This window comes from Sminthopsis crassicaudata, chromosome 3 (genome assembly GCF_048593235.1).
Source record: "Sminthopsis crassicaudata isolate SCR6 chromosome 3, ASM4859323v1, whole genome shotgun sequence".
Taxonomy (NCBI): Eukaryota; Metazoa; Chordata; class Mammalia; order Dasyuromorphia; family Dasyuridae; genus Sminthopsis; species Sminthopsis crassicaudata.
Genome location: NC_133619.1, coordinates 76,833,027 through 76,855,028, shown reverse-complemented (window position 1 = coordinate 76,855,028; position 22,002 = coordinate 76,833,027). Strand labels below are relative to the sequence as shown.

The following is a 22,002-nucleotide window of genomic DNA, read 5'->3' as shown; positions in this document are numbered from 1 at the left end:
AATAATGCTAATATTATCCTGAAAAGATAGGGGGCATATTATATTGTACAATCCTCATTCTTCCAGGAAAACTTAACATCAAAGAGTTTCTTTCAATATCTAGCCAAATGCAAGAGTACGGGAATCATTAAATAATTGCTACACATACCCAAGGGAAGACATGTTTATTAAATAATGAAGACTCATTCTTAATGCATTAATATTGTTATTTAGGGTGACACTTACTATGATTCTTGCTCATAACAATCCATAATATTCTTCAAATAATTTATGACTACATATAAAATATGAGACTCTGTGTATGGGAACTTTACAACATTGCTAGTAATAATGGGGTAGGACAAATGAAAAATCTCAGTTTTCATATTCAAATTTTTAAAATGTTAAAGATTAAAATAAATCCTGCTTGGATTTTTTTCATTAATGGTTTTCTCACATTATAACTATGTTTGGAACACCATATGGAGAGGTTGGCCAATTTTCAGTAAGTAGTTAAATTAAATCTACAATTCAATTAGCTCTATGGATTTGGGAAATTACCTACTTTATTTTCCCACTGTTTGAATTTTTAAAGAAAGTAATTTTTATAATTGCACTGACAGAGAGCACTGCAAACCAAATCCTTCTAAATTGTGCACCCTTTTCTCCTAAGATATATTCAGACAGTGCGCGTTTGTGCTACCACAGCTGTGTTGTGCATAGTCCTGACACATTTTCTAAGATTAGTTCAAAGCAAGAGACCCAGCCCAGGTAAACTAAAAAGTAGAGTGACTTAGTGCTCCCCATCCCCCAGTTAATGAATGATCTATTAAAAACCCTTCTGATTGACTTGAGCATCAAATTAACTTCCCTCTCTCACAACTCTATAAAGAGGATATGAAACATTATGGAAAGGTTATTTGTTAGGATCTCATGGTCTCCTGCAAGTAGGACAAAATCACACACAAAAATCTGCTACTTCTTTTACTTAAGCTTTTAGATCTCTTGCTTAAATACATAGCTGAGTTCTTTTTTGATCCAGAAGTGTTAATTTTATAAACAGCAATATTATTAAGATATCAAAATATGGTCCTGAATAAATGTAGCCCACAAATGTTGGCATTGCCAAGGGAAGGAAGAGAAGATGGTGGGAAGAGTGTGTATAGCTTTCAGGGGTTGGTTTGGATGGATATATTTAATGCACATTTCCCTTATTAAGAGGGAAAGCATCTGGACCTGTGATTTCATCAGTTTAGGGAATTCCTGGATGATGAAATTCTTTCGACCAAAGCAGGTGCTTTCAACAATGGACTCAATGGAGAGAGCATTGGACTTGGAGTCAGGAAAAGATGGGTTCAGATATGGCCTCAGATCCCCTCACTAGCAGTGTGACCCTCACTATCTAGTCACTTAACCTCTCATGGCCTTAATTCTTTCATTTGTAAAATGGGGATAATAATAGCACCTAACTCCCCATAATATTGTGAGAATCTAATGAAAGAATGTTTATAAAACTCTTAGCAAACCTTAAAACACTATATTAATATTAGCTATTAATATTATTTATTATTATTATTATTAGGTTAGTGTCTTCTCTGCAACTTCTAATCTAGGAGAATTATCTAATACCCAAAGAAATCAAAGAAACTTGCCTATGTCCACTGTTTGTCTGAGGTGGAGTTTGAACTCAGGTCTTCCTGCTTCCAAGGCCAATATCCCATGTCTTTTGCCATTCTTCTCTTATTTTAATATGATCATAAAATTAAGATTTCAGAGGAATTATAACACTTCTTTCAAGTTCTCTTTGTCTCTGTCTCTTTTTCTGTCTTTCTCTGTCTCTTTGTCTCTCTCTGTCTCCCTTTCCCTTTCTCTGTCTCTTTCTCTCTCTGCCTCTGCCTTTGTCTTTCTCTCTCTGGCTCTGTCTCTCTTGTTCCTACTCTGTATCTCTTTACGTGTGTCTTTTCCCCTCCTTCTTTCCTTGCCCCCCAGTGGGAAACAATCCCCTACTTACTTTCCATTAGTTTTTTTTTCTTGAAAAGATATCTAAATGGACCTCCAGAATCTATTTAATGAAAATACTGTTGTTCTAACAGAGGAATCAATCATTGATCTGTCGAGATTTTAAAAATATTTTGAACTTTTATGGTTATATTTAAAAAGATGAGGAAGATTATTCATGTATTATTCCTCTAAGAAAGTTAGAGGTAACTCAGAATAGAAATATTGTCATAGATGAGAATGAGAGCGAAGCTATTTCATCTGGCCCAGTATTTTGTCCTCTCTCTTAGGAACTCCCTGGGTACCTGTAATAGGCTGGGAAAGATCACCCCCTAACCCTGTCTTCTCCACATACTTTCTTTACCTTTCCATGGCCAGTTCCTATATAATTTAAATTACAGTCTTGGAGGAAGCTCTAAGATTAAATTAGAATTTAAATTAAATTCTGGAGAAAGCTTTAGGAGTAGTAACCCATTGTGAAGAGAATAATGCCACAGATGCCCCTGACTCTCCCTTTGCCCCTGAAAGCAACAGAATAAATCTTTTAACTGTATTGATATTGAAATTATTAACAATTTCAGTGAAGCTTTAACAAGCTAAATAAAAAGAAGATGCTATGACTTAATATGAATGAGCATCAGCTACTACATTAGATAAATGGTTCATTTACCTGAGTAGTCAAAGTAAAGTATGCAATTTGGTACCAATCAATGACAATTTCCCAGGGCTTCTCATAGCTCTTCAATTGCTTTGGAAAGCTTAATTGACATCCTTGTAAATTTTGTGGGATGTCATTTCATATATTGAGGTGTATCATGTATGCTTTGTGATTTTGGTTTTTATATTTCTGGTTAAAAGGAGAATTGCTACAGGAGATTATTTTGTTTTATTTATATTTAATACATATAATATTTAGGTGCCATTTTATATTTAGTGCCCTAACAATAAGGGGGGGGGGGAAACCTTTTACATTTGTTTTATGAAAGCAATTGTAACACCTAAAGAGATCTTATTTTCATCTCAAGGCAAAAACTTTGACTATAAACCTTTATCTTATTATATAATAGAATACACACTTTCTTGTTTTCTCTGTAATTCTGATTTTGCTTTCCAAATTGGTTTGGTATTATTATGAAAATTATTGTGGATCATAGGAAGGTCATTGGATTTGGAGTAAGAAAAATGGGGTTCAAATCTTGCCGCTACCCCTCATCTGTGTAACCATGGGCAAGTCACGTAATCTCTCCATATCTCAGTTTCCTCATCTGTTAAATGAGGGGAATTGAACAGATGACCACTAAGGTCTCTTTCAGTTCTAGATCTATGATTGTATGAACTGAGGTTGTTTCTGTTTCTCCCAGAGGACTTTATCCTGCAGAATGATTTGGCTCATTATATTCTTCTAATAATGCTTTCCCAAGTAATAATAACTCAGATCTATACAATTCCTTAAAACACACACACACACACACACACACACACACACACACACACACACACACACACAGATTTCTTACAACATCTGAGGTAGATAGAGCAAGGATTAATGTTTCTATTTTATTGATAAAGAAACTGAGGATCCAGGATGCATGTTCATGGCCAGACACTAAGACCAGAGTTAAGAAAAGTTTACATTTCTTCTTCTTATAATAAATAATCTGAAATGATGAACTATATAAATCATGAAATCACAGAATTGGAAAGGAATCTCAAGAGCCTTCTAGTCCACTTGAAATGACCTCTGCAACATCTCTGGCAAGTGGTTATCCAGATTCTTTGTGATTACCAATAATAAGAGAGTTAAGGGGTGCAATGAGAAGAGTACTGAGCCTGGAGTTGAAAGGACTTCTCTTCCTCATTTCAACTCTGTCCTCAGACACTTACTAGTCACCTAACCTTCAGTTTCCTCATCTGTAAAATGAGCCAGAGAATGAAATGGCAAACCACTTCAGTATCTCTTCCAAGGAAACCTCAAAAGGAGTCACAAAGAGTTAAACATAACTAAAGATGACAAAACAAAATAAATTTTTCCTTGTAGCAAATTGAAATCTGTGTATCTTCAATTTCAATTCATTCTTCCTCTTTCTGCTCTCTGGATTTAAGAGGAGCAAATTTAACTTCTTTCCTACATGGCAGCCTTCCAGGGACAAAGATCTTTGTTCTATCTCAGAAGTTTTTTTTGGGAAAGGTTTAAAAAACCTTAAACACAGCTACTTCCCCTTTCCCCAAACTTGACATACACACACATACCCCCAACCTTTCATCCTAGTCTTTTTTTCTTTCTTTTTTCTTTTTTTAGCTAAAACAGTCCATAGTCATTTTAACTAATTGTCATATGATTTCAAGTCTCCTTATTGCCCTGGTCAGCTTCCTCTAGATGTATTTTGACTTGTTAATGCTCTTCCTGAAATGTGATTCCCCAAACTGAAAACTGTACTCTAGATGTGGTCTGATTATGGCAGAATGCATCAAAGCTGTCATCTTAATTCTTAACACTTCTTCCAGCAAGGTAGCTTAAGGTCTCTTTAGGCAATCCCTTCACACTAATGATGACCATTGAGTTTGCTGTCCCTAAGGTTCTTGCCAAAGCTGAGTTGTCTAGCAACAGCTCCACTATCTTTGACTCAATGTAGTTGCAATTTTTTAATCCAAATGTAGTTGCTGTTTATTTTTTAATCCATGTACAGAATTTTACATTTATCCAGAGTAACTTTTGTTTTATTAGGTTCAGTTTGATGTAGAATGAATGCCATTAGTAACCCTTAATCACTACTCCTTTGACCTCCAAACTCAACTAGTTTTGAATTCATCTACTATATTATGGTCCAATTCATATCTCTTTAATCTGTCCTCAAAGATAAATGAAAGCCTTTGTCAACTGATTTCTAGAAATCCATGTAGTCTTCTTGAATCCTGTATCACAAAAGGTTAGTGTAGAGTAGTCATTCTTGATGAACCCATGCTGGCTCATAGTGATCGCACTCACTTCCTAAGTACCTATGAACTATACCCAGGGGTGTGCTGAAGCCCTTTGATACCACAAATGTGTTTTTGGAGTCAGATATTAAGCATCTACTTGCACATTCCTGGCTATATATGCCTTTATTACTTCATTCTAACATTTTGCCAATAATTTATTTCAAGCTCTTAGTTTGAAGAGGAACTAAGGTTTAGTGGAAAGAACATTACCTATAGAATCTGAGGACCTGGATTCAAATTTCTGCTTCTACTACTTTCTACTTGGGTGACATTAGAAAGTCATTAAATCTCCCTGGGCCTCAGTTTTCTCATCTGTTAAGTGAAAAGGCTGGCTTACATGGACTCTGAGACTCTATTATCATAGGTCATTCTTTTCCCTTTAATAAAATCAGAATGTTTGTTTCTTTATAATCCTGTGGTACTTTCCTTTTTTCCATAGTCCCTTAGAGATAAACAAGAATAGCTCAGCAATCATATCTGTTGGTTCTTTCCATACTCTGAGATACGGTTTGAAGGAACTTGATGACATGAGCTCCTTGATGGCAACTAAGGGATCTTTTACCATTTTCTTGCTCATCTTGGATTTCCCTTTCCTACTAATCATTTTGTTCTATCCTTCTAGTCTGCAAATCATTCATTAGAGAAAAATAAGGTTTGAATAGTTCTATCTTTTTTCAGTCACTCTTTATTAGGGTTCCATCAGTTTGAAAGAATTGTCCCTTATTTTTCTTCCTGCTATCCCAAACATTGCTTAAAAGGCTCTTCCTGGTATCTTTTGCATTGCATGTTAGTCTTAGCTTATTCCTGGTTTTAGCATTACTGACAGTCTTTTGCATTTTAAAAGTATATATATTTTTTGGGCAGGAGCAAGATAATTCTGTCCCACACCCAACATTTAGTGAATTTTGTTACATGAGAATTCTGGAAATAGTATTTCCTAAATAATGAATAATATGCATTAGCAGTCTACAGAATGAACCTAATAAAAATATTTGTTTGTGGTTTCTTTCTCATCTTCACCACAATACAAGTTATTTTTTCAACTTTTGAATATATCCACAGTGCTCTATCTGAAATGCAGCTGATTGCCTTGTGAACTTAAATTTCGTCCCCTTCCCTCCTTTCCCCTCTTCTTCTCTCCTTTCTCCTATCCTCCCCTTCCTTCCATTCCTCTCTTCTTCCCTGTCTTCCCCTTCCCTTCCATGGCCTCCTCCTCCTCCCCTCTCCTTTTCTCTTCCTTCCCTCCTTTACCCTCCCCACCCCTTTCCCCCTGTCTACTCTCCCTTGCTTCCTCATCTTTTCCTTCCCTCCCCTGCTTTCTTCTCTTTTCTTCTTCTTCACCTCCTTCACATGTGGTATAGTTGCAAAATTGAAAATAAGGAGACATGGAAAGAGGGAGGAGAGTATCCCACTTATTAACAGTATGACCTTTGAAAAAATCACAGGGGATTCCTCCAATTTTCTCATCTAGAAATTGATTATTCTGTTTCACCTTTATGTCTCTGACAGCCTCTAATAATAGGCAGGCCTTGTAGTAAGGGAGCATCCCTTGAAGATGCCTAAGCTTCTTCCCATTGTAAGAGTTTTGTTTTAAAAAAATTCAGAAGATATTCAAAGAAATCAACAATTGTAGAATCAGTGACTTACTGTAGCATAGACAAATTCTGGAAAACACATTTATCCTATACCTTTTTAAAAAGTAAATATCACAGCTTATAATTTTCCCCATATAATAAATGAAGGTAGATTAGTTTTTTTTTAACTTGTCTAATAAAAGGTTTATTAAAGAAGGAAGTTTAAATACAAGTTTAATCATAAAATCACAGAAGCTTAAATTTGGAAGGGACTTCAAGAATCATCCAGTTAAAATTTTTAACATTCATTTTTTATTAAAGCTTTTTAATTTTAAAAAGAAATGCATAGATAATTTTTCAACATAACAGGTTTTTTTTAACTCTTCAACTTACTATCCACCAGAACTATTTTATATCTTCCTTTCACAATTTCCCCTGTTCCCTCTCTTTTCTCCCATGCATATCAGTCTTGCTCATGAACAGAATCTGATCATGAGCTTTCAAATACTTAGACATATTCAGTGGCTCCTTATTGCTAAATGAGTAAAGTGTAGGGTTCTTTGATTGGCTAGATGGAGCTAACACTGGCTTTCCAGTCTTATTTCATGTTACTTCTTGCCACACAAGACATGTTCCAGCCAAATGGATTCTCCTTTCTTCCCTAAAACATTTTGGACCTTCTTCTCTGTATATGCCTTGGCTTTTACCTTACATCTGTTTTTCATTTGTGGAACTCCTTTTTGTTCTTTAAAACAAAACCAAAATATCACATCTTCAGAGAAACTTTTCTTTATCTCTTTCTTCTTCTTCCCCAAGTCCCTAATAACTCTATTCCCTCCCAACTCTCATCCCATAACATTTGATTTTGTTCCTCTCTAAAGTACTTAATCTGAATCATTGAAAATCACGATTATCAATGAAGAAATCTGAATCCATCAGCAAACTAAGCTTCCAGAGTGTAGGAAGTTTATGTCTGGAGGAAGAAATTGGTTTTATCTACACTTTGTCTCTTCCTCAGTATCTAGCACAATCTTCTGCAGAAGGCAGACATTTAATAAATGGGAATTGAATGGAGTTCCCAAAGCCAATTTAGAATAATTGGCAAGTGCATTTGAGGAATTGAAGGGAAAAAAGAAGAACTAAATTTTGATAAAGCTGATGGGTTTCCACATTCAGAGTTGGAATAAGGAGAAAAGTTCATTCAGTGATATGTCCAAAGTCACATAATTAAGATAAGTTTCAAGATCCAGGCCTCTTGGTCCCCAGAATGAGGCTCATGAAACTACTTTGTGTATAGCTTTGAAGACTAGGCTGGTCTCTGATTAAAGATCCATTTACTTGCATTCATCTAGTTCATGTCAGGAGGAAGAGGTTGAGTCATTCATTCTCTTTTCACAGAGTAAAGATATTCTAAAGCTTAAAGCATTTAGCTAATCCTTGAAGTGTCTCAAACACTATGACAAAGAATCAGATGGGTTCTTATGTCCTTCTCAGTGGTCTACCCCTGATGGGGTGTGTGAGAGGGAATTAGGGTGCTGGGGAGAATCTTTTTGGAATATATGATTTCCTTGCTCGCTTTTATCCTATCTCATTTTCAAGGACCCTTATCTTAGGTAAGGATATGGAGATCATTCTCCAGCCCTAAGAGAGATTATTGACCGTTGTTTTTTTTTTTTTTTTTTTTTTTTTTTTTTTTTTTTTTTATTCCCAAGAACTACTGGGTTTTGAGAAAAAAGGAATAAGAATAAGGTATTTATGAAAATATTTTGGCCTTCTGATTCCTTTCCAATAACTTCATCCTTCAGCTCCTTTATGGAGCACTGTGTTAGCTGGGAAGACATAAATATAAACCATTGTCTTTGCCTTCAAGGAGTTTACAGTCTGGCAGGGGAGTGTAAATGTCTGCAAGATAAAATTAAAAACAAGCCCTTAAGAGAGGTGCTAGACACCTTCTAAGGCCCTCCTGCAATCTGCCTGCTGTCCTATTCTACTCCTTTTGTCTCTGTAATTCTGCAGGTATTCCTGTGCAAACTAAAATTTGTATATCTGTTATCTATAAAACACAATGCTGCCTTACCTGCATATTTCAAAATAAGCAATTTGCCTTGGGCTTGAATTTTGCATACTTTCCTCCCAATTCTTACAATTGGATTTGTTTTCATTCATGAAATGTGTAGAAGACACAAGACAGGTTCATTTTTAAAAAATGCCTTAACTTAAATGGTGACCTTTGCAATTATGGCCATGTTTTCTTTTTGGTTTTGTGTTTTAATGAAAGTAAGTAGATCTTGATTTTAAAAGGGAGGAAAAGTAGTTAGATGCCTATTCTGAATTCCTATTTTATTCTTTTTGAGTTTTGTGGCCACAATTTTAAAAGTTAGATATGATTCCATTTTAGTTGGTTTTGAATTACATTACATTATCATATTTGAAAATATAAGCTCAGCTCTTTCACCTGTTGACTTTTTACTTTTCCTTAGCATTTCCATTAAGATCAAAATTTTCTATTCAATAATATTTTGATGCTTCATAGTTGAACCAAAATGATAGTAGATCATTTGTCTTTTGACTTGAGGTCCAGCCTGGCTAAAGATGAAGAGACTTATTACAAAAGCCATCACATGATGATTTTTCAACCCAAGAAATTCATAAAAAACTATTTCCAACGGCATGGAAGGATTTGCACTCTGCACTGGTCACACCAATTATATTACACACAATTGAAGTTTTGAACATATAAACCAAATTTAGACTTATAAAGGAACTAGCCAATTGCTCATCAGAGTTAAGAAAACATATTTCTATCTCTTCCCATCCCCTTTCCACAATTCTCTTATTTCATTCCTGAAAGCTTAATGGTCCATTCAAGAAACTATGAAAAATAAAAAAGATTTTAATGAGCATGGAATTAAGAGTTGTAACAGTTTGAGATCCTGATTTTCAAAGTGCCTTTCATTCTTTGTCTCACTTTACCTAATCTCATTTATAAAGGGTAATCTCCATAAAGTCATTCTGTATCTTCATAAATAAGATTCTATTGAAAACTGAGCCACTAGCCTACAGAATCATGAAATATTAGGGTGGGAAAAAACCTTAGAGGTCACCTAATTTAACTACATTTTATTTTGGGTTTTTAAAGAAATATTTTATTGATGCTTTAAAAAAATATTTTTACTTCTCAGCTCTCCACCAAGCCTTCCTTATAAAAAAAGAAGCATACATTTAAAAATTAGTCATTCTTTATAAAGTACCTCTTCTTCATCCATAATTCATCACTTTCCTACTAATTGAGGGCAGCATGCTTTACTTTCAACCTTCTGAAATTACAATTGTTAAAAATTGATCACAGCTTTTAGATCTTGCAATATTGTTTTCCTTCACACTTTTGTAGTAATTGTATAAGTTGTTTTCTTGCTTCTGTTTACTCAGTAACAGTTTATAGAAGTTTTCCCCAGTGAACAAGTTTCATTGTTTCTTAAGGGGTTAATAACAGTCCATTTCATTCTTCTACCATAATTGATGCAACCATTATTCATTTGATGAGCATTTACTTTGCTTCCCCAAACTTTTCATTTTATAGAGAAGGAAACTGAGGCCTGCAGAGGAGAAATGACCAGAAAGTAATGTAGCAAGGGTTTGAATTCAATTCCTCCTGCTTCAGATTCATGAATCTTTCTCCTATACCACATAGTCTCACCAAAAGTTTCAATTTTTAAAAGTTTTTCTCTTGAAACATAAACTATATCCCATGGGGGCTGGACTCTGGAAATTTCATAACATAGCAGGCTAAGTTGTGAAATAATGACCTGCAAAAGTTAATCTGACTTCTCAGAATATAGTTTAGGATGTTTTGAATATAGCTTAATAATTTAGACACAAGAGACATACATACATTAACCTTTTCCATACTCCTCACCTTTATAACACATACATTTAAAATACCATGGAATATGATAGAAATTTAGACATGATAGTGATCTTGAAAACAAGGGTGTTAATTATGCTGTATCACAGTACTATTTTTTGTGTTTGTATAATTTTAAAAGTCATTGCAAAACTAAAAAAAAATCCCTTCCTCTTCATATATATTTAAGTGATTATGAAATTTGAGGGAAAAATGATTTTAAGAAGATTTTTTTCCCATTGAAAATTGACCACTGTTTTTGTAATTGGTTATTTGATTAATATGTAAATTTGCTATTTTTGGATATTTTTTCAACATTCCAAAGCTATTACTCAAATGTTAACATTTGTTAGGAGGGAAAAATGTTGATTTAAGAAATAGATATGTTTAATAGGAAGAGGACCTTGTTGATCCAGGACATTCCTGGATGGGGAAGCATCCCACTATGGCAAGCTGACACCTTCTTTGCAATGGAATCTTAGAGAGTTGCCTAGATCAGAGATGTAAAACTCCCAGCCACTCAGTAGTTTGCCAGAACCAGATTAAAATGTAATTGGGACATATTTTAACAAAATAAATTAAAATCCAACATAGATGATATAAAATTTAGGATGAACTGGGGTAATTTCTATAAATTTATACTGAGTAAACAGAACCAAGAAAACAATTTATACAATGGATTCATGATCTTATCAACATAGATTTTTTTTTTTTTAGCAATAATGTGGTACACAGCTCATCTTTATATATTCTTGTCCATGTGCGCTTATAAATCCTCACAGGTGGGTTATCCACAAGAAAAGATAATATTGGGGAAAAATAGGAAAAATTGGAGATTTGATGTAAATTAAATGATCACCTTCCAAAATTTATCAAATTATTTGTTTATTTATTTATTGGTGAAACAATTGGGATTAAGAAATTTCTTTTTTTCTTTTCTTTTTTTTTTTTTTTTTGGTTTATAATCTAGTTGTTGATAAGGGAAAAAAACTGAATCACTTCCTTATAACTGAAATTTAAAGCAAAACAACATTTCCTAATAAGTTTTTTTTTTCCTTTAGTGAAGTTAGTTTGTCATCATTTCTTTCTTAAAGAGAATCTCCCTTTTCCCTCCGCACAGGGAGCATGGCCACAAGCAGGCTAATAGGTGCAGTGGCAGGGACCATTCTGGCCCTGGGGGTGATTTTTGGAGGCACAGGGTGGGGAATGGAGTAAGCATCTTTCTGAGTTTCAGAGTTTTTATGTTTGGTGCCTAGTGTGTGAGGTAACTGTTGGTCCCTGATCCTTCTGTGTCTTGTGTCCTTGGCTTTGTGTCATGTGGTGGTTGTATTTGTGGTGTGATTTGAATGTTTTTGTGTCATGGAGTTTGCTTGTGCAGTGTTGAACCCTCTCCTGTCTGGGACAATGTGGGGCATAAATGAGTAAGTTTATGAAGATTTGACGGTATCACAATCTATATTTTCTAAATGTCTCACCTGTTACTCAAATTGTAAGAAGAATAAAAAATACATATTTAAAAAGACTGACAGCCTTTTGCTGTCAAAAAAATCCACGTAAAACATGTTTATATTAGATTCAATTTTTTTTAATCCTCACTTTTGATGGGGTACAGAAAAGAGTACTTAGCCAAAATAAACATAAGTAATAAGGTCTCTTGAAGGATGACTATTAATATTTTCTTTTATTTAATGACTTAGGGTGGTACATAGCATGTTTAAGCTTGACCCAAGTTAGATGTTTGGGAAATCTATGATAACTTTCTTCATCCTCTTGTAAAATAATTGGATCAAAGAGATATGAATTTCTAGCACCAGTTCTATGTTTGTAGGTTTCTAGGCTTGTTCTAGTTGAGTCTACAAAATACAGGGTCAAATAGTAGTTACCTTATTAATTACTTGTCTTGAGAGCAGCTGATTGCTTCATCCCACTCCTGATTCTTTCTTGGGTTGATTGTGTACATCAATGGTGTCAATCTCAAATAGAACCATATATATGAATCCTTGCAGGATGCACATTGACTTAGAAAGCCACATATTAACATTATCTGTATTTTATTGTAGTTTTACTTATTTTGTTGAATATTTTCAAATTATATTTTAATCTGATTCATCTGCACTTGGTAATGTTGTGGACATTATGTAACCTGAAGCACAAATGTTTGACACTTATGGTGTATATCACTTAGCTTCACATAATAGGTGTTAACTCTCCATGTGATGCTAGATGGGCATGGAGCTGTTTTAGGGAGAATGACCAACACTGCAGGCTGAAGAATATCAATATTTTAGTCTCTCTCTCTAAGTATCAAATAGAGTGCAAAACTACCTCTCAATGAGGCTGAATGTCTTTATTCCACAAGCTGATGACTTCACACCTAGTACTCCTCCTCATTATGCCTCAGAAACAACTTAACTCTATCTTTAGCAGAAACTAGCAATGCTTAATTAAATCAGTGATCCTCTTATAAAATAAGTATTGTCGCTTCATCTTCTTCCAGACTTATTGGAGCACAAAGGTATAATATTTGTTTACTGTGATCATGAAATAATGATTATTTTAGTCATTAAAGCAATTGAAATAATGAATCCAAAAGGTCACTGAATTAGTAGATAGCAGCTTTGTTTCAGGGAAGTAATAAATTAGAAATTATATATACCTGTACTTCCCTAGAAATCAAGATCTACATAGCTGAGCTGTTTGTAGACCTGGAGAACATTAGCCAACTGGGATTACATGTGGGACTTGATAAAACTATCTGAAAAGGGATACTGATATATATTTCTTTATACTTATCGGTTAAAATGCATCAAATGTATAGATATTAGTAAAATATTTAATGAAAGTTTAAAAAATTATTGAAATAATCTGTATTTATTTTCAATTCATTCACCTTAAAAGCATATTTAGACTTTTGCTATACTTATAAGCTTACTTAATACTTGGAAATTTTCAGTATTTTTCTGCATAGACAGAAATTTTTTATGTACCAAGGAGCCATATTTTCAAATATTTCTATAAATAATTTTTTTCTGAAGCTTAGATATCAGTATTAAGAGGTGATATTCATTTATATATTGGTGTTCAATTCCAAATCTCCTCTATGAGAATTCTCTGCTGCAATTGGAAGACTCAGCATCAATACCCCCAAATTCATTTGGTGCATTTTTTCACCAACTTAAAATATAGAAATTATTACTCAAAAGTTAAATTTCAATAGTCTGACATGTAAGTCTTATAACTAAACAAGAAAACAATGCCTTAATTTACAAGGGGAAAAAATCTGCCAGTCTATATTATATTGCCCATCATTTTTAAGTTTTCTTGGTTTGTAGTTAATTCATATTTTCCAGGTAAGTTTAGAAAGTTGTTTTGTTTTTTTTAATAGCAAATTTGTGCTGGTTTGATACCTTGTTTGTTTCTGAAGGTTCCTATTTGTTTTTTGTTAAAATCACATTACTTCCATAATTACTAAGAACATCATTATTATGTAGACTGATTTTTAGTTTAAAAAAATGAAGAAAAGACTGTTTAGAACATACTTGTCTTAACTAATAATCCAATGTATATTTAGTGACTAAGTACCCAGGAATAAAATTTACTTTGGGTTCAGCTCATTAGATCTAAATAATAAAATCAAGGATTATCTATAGTAGGGAATATTGCATTCAACTTCTTAAATCAGGATTTTTTTTTACTAGAAAAGCAAAAATCAGCTAAGACTGGGACCTGCTTTATGTACAGTGTAATATATTTGTTTTTTTTTTTTAATATTACATTAACTTGTTTTTGAGAGAAGCACTATGAGATAATAGGATGCTATTTTGGAGGTCAGGAAGTCTTGGGTGCAAATTCTAATTCTAAAAAATACTATCTATGCGACAATGAACAAGTCCTCAGATGGCTCTAGGATACTACATTATAATTAAGCTGCTGATTAGTGGAAGTTTTCACATTGAGAAGTTCCTCTGGTGATGAAATCACAAGTCTAAATCCACATGTTTCCCTCCCCTGTTTAAGAACTCCCAAAATACAACAACTCTGTTGTCAAAGTGGGGGAAATCTCATAGTGAAATAAGGAGTTGTTATGCAGTGCTTTTTCCCCCAAGGAAGGGAATATACATGTTACATATATGTGATACATACATACAACATATATATATATATATATACACACACACACACAAACACACACACTCTTTTGGCACTAAGTGTGGGGGCATAATTAAAAATACTAAACCTAACAGACAATGTATTGTTTCCATTGATGCATATCTTCACCCTCAATGTCTTGTTCACTAATACATAATTCAATGCATTAAAACACATAGATTAGCTAGTTTAATCCTGATATTCATGCCTCCAAATATAGGACCTATTTAAAATCAGGCCCAATTTTTTGTACCCAGTTGAACTTTGATATGAGCGGGAAGGATGTTTTATACCCGTGTATCTGTTTGCCAACTTAAAAGGGTTTTAGGAGTCTAGGAAAAACACTTAACCTTGCCAAGGGCTACCTGGGCCATGCTGCTTAAATTTTTTAAAATGTATAATAGTGGGGAAGCATTGCTCTGAAACTTTAGCAGAATTTCTGCACATTAGTGAATATGATAGGAAATCTTGACCTGGATTCAACCTTTCCTTGAACCAGAAAAAAAAGTAGTTTTATGTGAAAAAAAAAGTCAAGCTAGAAGAGTTTTGTAAGCAAAAGAGAGTTTCCATATAATATGCGATCTAATTTATCTTATCAAATCATTGTGACTTTATTTATCTACTTTATGGAGTTCATCTCTTATGCTCATTCTAACTCATCTCCTTCTTAAGCCCCTCAGTGCCCTGACTCAGTCTTGTTAATAACAGGGCATTTGGAAAGCATCCTCAATCAATTGAGTGTGAAGAGCTTTCTTCCTGTTTGGAAGAATGATTTTTCTGCACCCTCACTGTCTTTTCCCTTTCCCACCCCACTTTAATCTTTCTCTCCTTAAAGATAATCTCAAGAGATGCTTTGATGTGAAAAACATTTCTCTGGAGAGATTAATTGTGTGTTTCAACTGCAGATCTTTATTTTAAATTGATCACACATACCTTTTCCCTGAGACCTCCCTATTCTGGTTGCCTACAATTGATACAGTAAAATTTAAGTAACTCTGGGTACCGAATCAGGTCAGTAAGCATTTATTAAGCACCTGCTATATGTTGGCACTGTCATCAAGTCTTTTTTCTTTTTTTTATCTTCAACACTTGTATATATGTATGAAAAATGATCCTAATGTCATATGTCTTAATGATATTATCAATGTTGGTATTTGGGGTTTTGTGGGAAAGGAAGGAGAATTGGGAAGCCAGAAGCAAGGCCAGCATGTAATAAGGGTCATTGATGGAAACACTTGACATTTATTGTGGTCAACACTTATTTTTCCCTTATTTAAAATTATCTAAAGAGAAATCTTATGAAATTTAATTATTACACAGTGAAATGGTTAAAATTTTAGTTAAGAAAAGAATCTGAATCCAAGGATAGGCACTATAGTCCCTTGACATTACCGATAATAGAAAAAAAAAAAGTTTTAAAATGTTGAGATCTTTGAAATCACTTAACTGCCTTTCCCTTCCTGATGTAAACTAAGTGGTTGGTTCTTACATATTTCTTCCCATAATCCTTTGTCACAGGTCCTAGTGCCACCAATCTTATAATAGGTTCCATCGCTGGTGCCATCCTGGTAGCAGCTATTGTCCTTGGGGGGACAGGATGGGGCTTTAAGTAAGCAATGCAGCATGTCTTCTCTTCAGTGGCTATGGCAATTCTCTTCTCTGCTTACATAACCAAGTTTTGAGTTCCTGCTACAAGATCTCTAAGTTTTAAAAGTTAAAATATTAAAAATAAATGTTGTTATTCTCAAGATGATTGGGGATAGGGATAGTGACAGGAAAGAATGGCTTCAAAACATCAAATATCATCTGGGTACAAATCGAACTGAGCATAGAAGGAAATGACACTCACTAATTGAGGGGAAACAGTATAGAAGGTCTTCCAGAAAGGTCTCCACTCTGCACTGAGAAACAAGCAAGTATTTTAAGATCATTTATATTTTGGTACTTTATAACTTTTCAAACAAGCCATGCAATTGAAAAGTAGGCCAGTGCTAAATTATGTGCTTCTATTTTAGGGAACATGGACTTAATAAACCACACCAGAAAGATATACATCATAGTGCATATTTTATAATATACATAAGCATCCATGTTTATCTCACATATAATTCTGGTTGCGAAGTCACTTTTTTTTTTTTTAAAGAAAAACAAACATTCAGATGTAGAAGAGTTAAAGGTAGTTTATTTCTTTAAATCACTGGAATATTACTTTAAACTTCTCTTTGGGAAATTAAGAATTTCCAAGTGCTAATACTAATTTGATTTTTGTATGCCTTTGAAAATGATTCTTTTTTGTGGGGACATTGAACATTAATTAGCAAATTGAGTAGATTTGCATAGGCAAAACATATAATTAAGGACTTTGAAATCTCAATCATGAATTTCCCTTTCTTCATAACCATCATTTTGAACCTGGAGTTATCCAGATTCTTCATATATCTCCAATTCACTTACTAATAGTCATTTTCCCATCTTTATTATCATGCATTGTGGAGATTTGGCCTATGAATTATGTTTTTGTTTTTATTTTTGGACACAATCAGTAGGGATTGCTAAGATATTCATGCGCCAAATAGTTCTCCTGTTAAAAAAAACGTTTACTTGCACTACATGTATTAACATAAAATGGGATAAGTTTATCCAAATAACTTAAGATTTTTACAATCCATATCAACATTTAGTTGAAGTGAATTCATAATATTTAGGGATAGAAAGGATATTAGACATTACCTAGTCCAACACCTTCATTTTACAAGTGAAGATCCAAAGATGGGAAATAAACTGCCTAAGATTACATAGCTAGCAAACATTAGAACAGGAATTTTAACAAGGTCCTCTACCTCCACAGTCAATAGAATAATTCTATAGAAATATCTTATTAGTTCACAGAATTTATAAGCATAGGTTTTTAAAAATTAAATTATTTGTATAATTGCTTTATTTTTTTTTTACTTTCTTTTGTGTATACAACCCAACGTTGACTTTTTTATTTAATTAAAATGAACGTAGTTATTATAAGTGGAAAAGGGCACAAAATAAGAAACCATATGAAATATCTTGCTTTAGGATGAATCAGAAAAATATCAGAAAAAAAGATTCAATTTTTTTTTGCACCCTGAAGTTTTGCTAAGCTAGGAAATATATACTGGGATTTTCTTGATAAAGTCCAAGTGCTTGACTATTATAACCTAAATCTACAAACTCATTTTCAGATGGTTTCTTCCACACATATTTATACATGATATATTTACCCAGGTAAACAATCTTTCAGCAAAAAAAGGTAGCTGGAAAATGCCATGGTACAAGGTAGAACATAATTCAGAACTGATTTGATATGTACAAGACACAAATTATGGAACTTACCTTTGAGGTGTATTTATTATAAAATTGACATTTATCTCCTGCCAGCTTTAAATCTCTCATTTGACATCTAGGTAGAAGAGTCCATTTATATTTAATAAAGTACACTCCTAATTCAGATGAAGATCTCTTTGAGATAAAAGACCTTTGTAAGTTTTAGTAAACTTCACACTTTCCTACTCTTTGGACTAATAACATTCCCTTGACATCTTTTTTCCATAAAGATTTCTAAAGTCAAACAAATAGATTAATACCTAGATTTTTTCCTCTCAAGACATTATGAAAGATAGTTCTGAGGTCCAATCATCAATAGCCTTGGACACATGTAAACATTTAAATATACATCCCATAAGTCACCTTTAATATCCAGTTCACTTCAAATCATTCACCATTTATTAATAATAATTTGTCCAAGGCCTTCACTTTCATCAGAAATTGTTATGGTTTCTTCCAAGGTTTTCCTAATGAACACCTAAGTGAGTTTGCCATTTCAAAGTATTCAAGATGAGAACATTATTCTGTAGCAGAACCTCAGAACACTGGCCTGGCCTAGCTCACAGCTTGAAGTGCATGTTTCTTTGGGGGATGATGGAAAAGCCTTCTTTTTCACCTGTGTGTTAAGTCAATGAGGCCCAGCACACATCAGTTTCAGACTGAGGGCCAAATTCTCTTTGCTTTTCCAAAACTGGGATATGCATACAACTTCAAGATGGTGAAAGAAGGGGATAGATGTTCTACAAAAAGGGAGATGGGGCACCTATTGATTTGGAGATCACTCTGAAGGCATACAGTCCAAAAAGAAGTCGGACTTTTCTATGTTAAGCAACTAACCAGTCGGACTTCTGGACAAAATTAGAATTAACTAGCAGCTTATTGAAAGAGTGTTAAGAGTATTTTTATATTCATGTAGTGGAAAAAACAGGACCGAAAGGCTTTTTTTCAAGTGACACAAACAAAAGATGAAAAAGCTGTTTATGTGCAATATCAAATTAAAAAGAAAAGGTTTTGATAATACATCTGGAACCTTGACTTTGACTTTTAGGGGATTTTGGAAAGTCACTGCTTTATGCTGTCCATTGTTGCTTCCATATGAATTCTTAATAGTATAACTTGCTATGACGTTTGACTGGCAGAATTTGAGAACAACCAGATCCTACATGAATTTTAAATATGAAGATGATTTGAATTTTAAACATTAACACAACTATGGCCTATCTTCTTGTGTGTGTGTGTGCTTTTGACAACAGTGCTGAAGTTAACTAACTAACAACTTTTCAAGTGGTGAATTTTCTGATTAGATTAAAGACTTGCATTGGATTCAGTGCAAAATGGAAGGAGTCTTTTTTAAGAATAGAGAGTAGAAGATTTTTTTAAAACTATTTTTAGTATAAACATGCTAACTGGACATGAAATAAAAGCTTTACTTGTATCAGGGAAACAATGATGAATTGAAGAATTGAATTTTTAGGGTACATACTCATGGAAAATATGTTATATGGAGAGACAATTATTTTCTTTTAAAATTGTATGTCATATCATATAGTTTAAAAGGCATAAAGCTTCAAATTATTGAAATGTTAAAGAAACACTGGCCTTCCATCTAAATTCTTATGGTTGTTTAAATCTATAAGCATATTATCTGAGCCCTTAGGTCTATCTTTTATCCCATTTCTTAAAATGTTTTCTTAAACTCCTTTACTTCCAAGTAAGAGGGGTGTGTGTGTGTGTGTGTGTGTGTGTCGTGTGTGTGTGTGTGTGTGTGACAGAGACAGAGAGAGAAAATTCTAGAAATACTAAAATCAGTGTGATTAGAAAGTTGTATATTTCATTATGGTATCCTCTTGCATATTTTAAGGTGTAAGTCTTAGAAAGAGAAAATCAGCTTGATTTGGTGGTGAAGGGAGTTCCCCCTATTTCACATGAGGTAGAGTTGTATGACAGATTTACCACAGTTACAGTAACTTTTATTTAAAGCTAAACTTTAGAGGATAATGAGCCTGATTTAGTCCAGAGTTTTTCAGCTTTCCAGAATATCAACATTCCTTGATCACCAAAGGCTCTTGGAATTTAGGAGAAAAAAGATATTATTAGTTGTAGATAATACCTGCTGGTGACTGATCTATCCTCTCATATCACTACCTTCATCTTTGCTCACCTTCCCTATTCTCTCTTCTATATTCCCATTCAAAAAAAAATAGCAACAGTTTAGAAAGAATCCCAGGCTTTAGTGTCCTAGTTTTTGCTTTATGGACTTTGAGACGTTTACCTCAAATATAAATGTTATCCTAAGAAGAAAAAGAAGCATTTGACAGTTAAATGAATTGAGGGTAAAATTAATATGTTTAAGGTGCTATGGTTCAGCATCATGATCTCCTTATCATTAATTATATCATAACACTAAGGTAGAATTACATTACCCAATAATTTGAAAAATACATATTTAAAAAATATATATTAGGTTGAGCCTTCCTGACTCTTCCTGAAAATAGATATTGAGCAAACTGTGGTCCTTTCAGCCTGAGGAGGCAGGACAAATAAATTAAAGAGGTTTAGCTATAGTCCCATTCATTTAGTTTTTAAGGAATATGAATGATGATGAAAGTGGATTGGTGTGTAGACTAGTAGTACTGGAAGAAAAGAATAGAAAAATTTGTTGGGAGTTGAGAAGGAAACAATAGTTAACTGGGTCACTGGCAAAAACCAGAATCATAAGTGAATCATGTTATTTCATCATGTTCTTCTGGCCACTTTATTGGTGGGTCCATATCACTCAGGATGTCATCTTTAACTGTCTTATGCTCCATTCACATTTGGTGGCAAAAGGTTATTCCCATACTTTCAGAATAAATTGCCAAAGGCCTTTTGTTGCTATTTCTGAATTTACTTGAATAATTGTACTTACATGATAGTATATGATTCAGTGGTACAGGCCAGGTGAGGAAACTCTTCAATATAATCAGGCTATGTGTGTGGGCTCCCTATGGCTGATGTTTTATTTCATGGAACTAAGAGGCAAATTGTTTATGGACTCAGCTAAAACATGAATTTTAGAATTAGTACCTATGGAATACTACTAAGGGAGTTAATTTAGTGTTTTACATACCATATTAGATAATAACAGAAAACAGGTCAGCTATTAAAATATGTAAAAACTTATTGCTAATTGAATTTTTTCAGGAGATTAAATACATTTTTCCTTTTGAATCTTGGGTGATGAAACCCTTCATTATTTTGAGTGAATGAGAGAAATCATCACCAGACCCTGAATCCTCTTTGAATTTCATTTCTATATCCCAGTGATAGCTAATGAGTTAGACTTCTTCCCACTGCTGCTTCTCTGGTGATATTTTGCAATATAGAAAGGTTTTCTAATCACCATGGCACTAGTGCTATAGAATGACACTGGCCTGGAAGATGTAATGTTGTCTCCACAGATGAGGTCTAACAATACATTAGGAAACACTTGGAATGATGGCCTTGATCTACACTGGACACAGGAAGCTACTACATTGGAAGTAGAGGTCAGAAGATGAGAGCTGGTTCTGGTTTTGATCCAGACCAATCTCTGAGGTATTCAAGATTTTTTGGGCATAGAAACAATTCTAGGATCTCTTCTAGGGTTTCAACTCACTTTTAGAGAATCTTGGAATGGAAGGGACAGGAAGAGGAGGATGGGATGAATAGTGCCTCTCATGAACAAAAACTTTTGAGAAGCGGGACTATGGGGGGAAAAAACAGCCCTCCAACTATGGCATCCTTTTCTAGTATAAATTAACAGTTTTAGAGAAGAGTTATTCTGCATTGGATATCCAGCAGTCTGCTTCTTTGTCTCTAATTCTCTGGCTATAGGAGAAAAGGGATAAGCATTCATAAATCCCCAGGGAAATACACAATTGTCCATCTGATATCCTGTGAGACTTTAGTAGCTGTCCAAAGTGATGCAGGACTACCTGACAAGCTCATATTAAATAAATTTCTTCTGCTAGAACCTGAATAGTTTCCTGGGATTTTGAGTTTAGCATTAAAGTTATTTTTTTTTTTGCTTCCCCATTTATAAAT

General features: G+C 33.9%; 1 protein-coding gene across 3 annotated transcripts in view; it reads left to right on the top strand.

The window, feature by feature from the left end:
• Window positions 1-22,002, top strand: part of ADAM23 (ADAM metallopeptidase domain 23) — a 210,971-nt gene that overhangs the window by 185,652 nt on the left and 3,317 nt on the right. The window contains exon 25 of one of the 3 annotated variants that reach the window (XM_074298918.1): window positions 16,102-16,192. The exons of 1 other annotated variant lie outside the window; for it this stretch is intronic. In XM_074298918.1, the coding sequence (XP_074155019.1) occupies window positions 16,102-16,192 (91 nt within the window). Of the gene's footprint in view, window positions 1-11,554; window positions 11,646-16,101; window positions 16,193-22,002 lie in introns of all 3 variants that reach the window. One more of the 3 variants, XM_074298917.1, reaches the window with a different exon arrangement.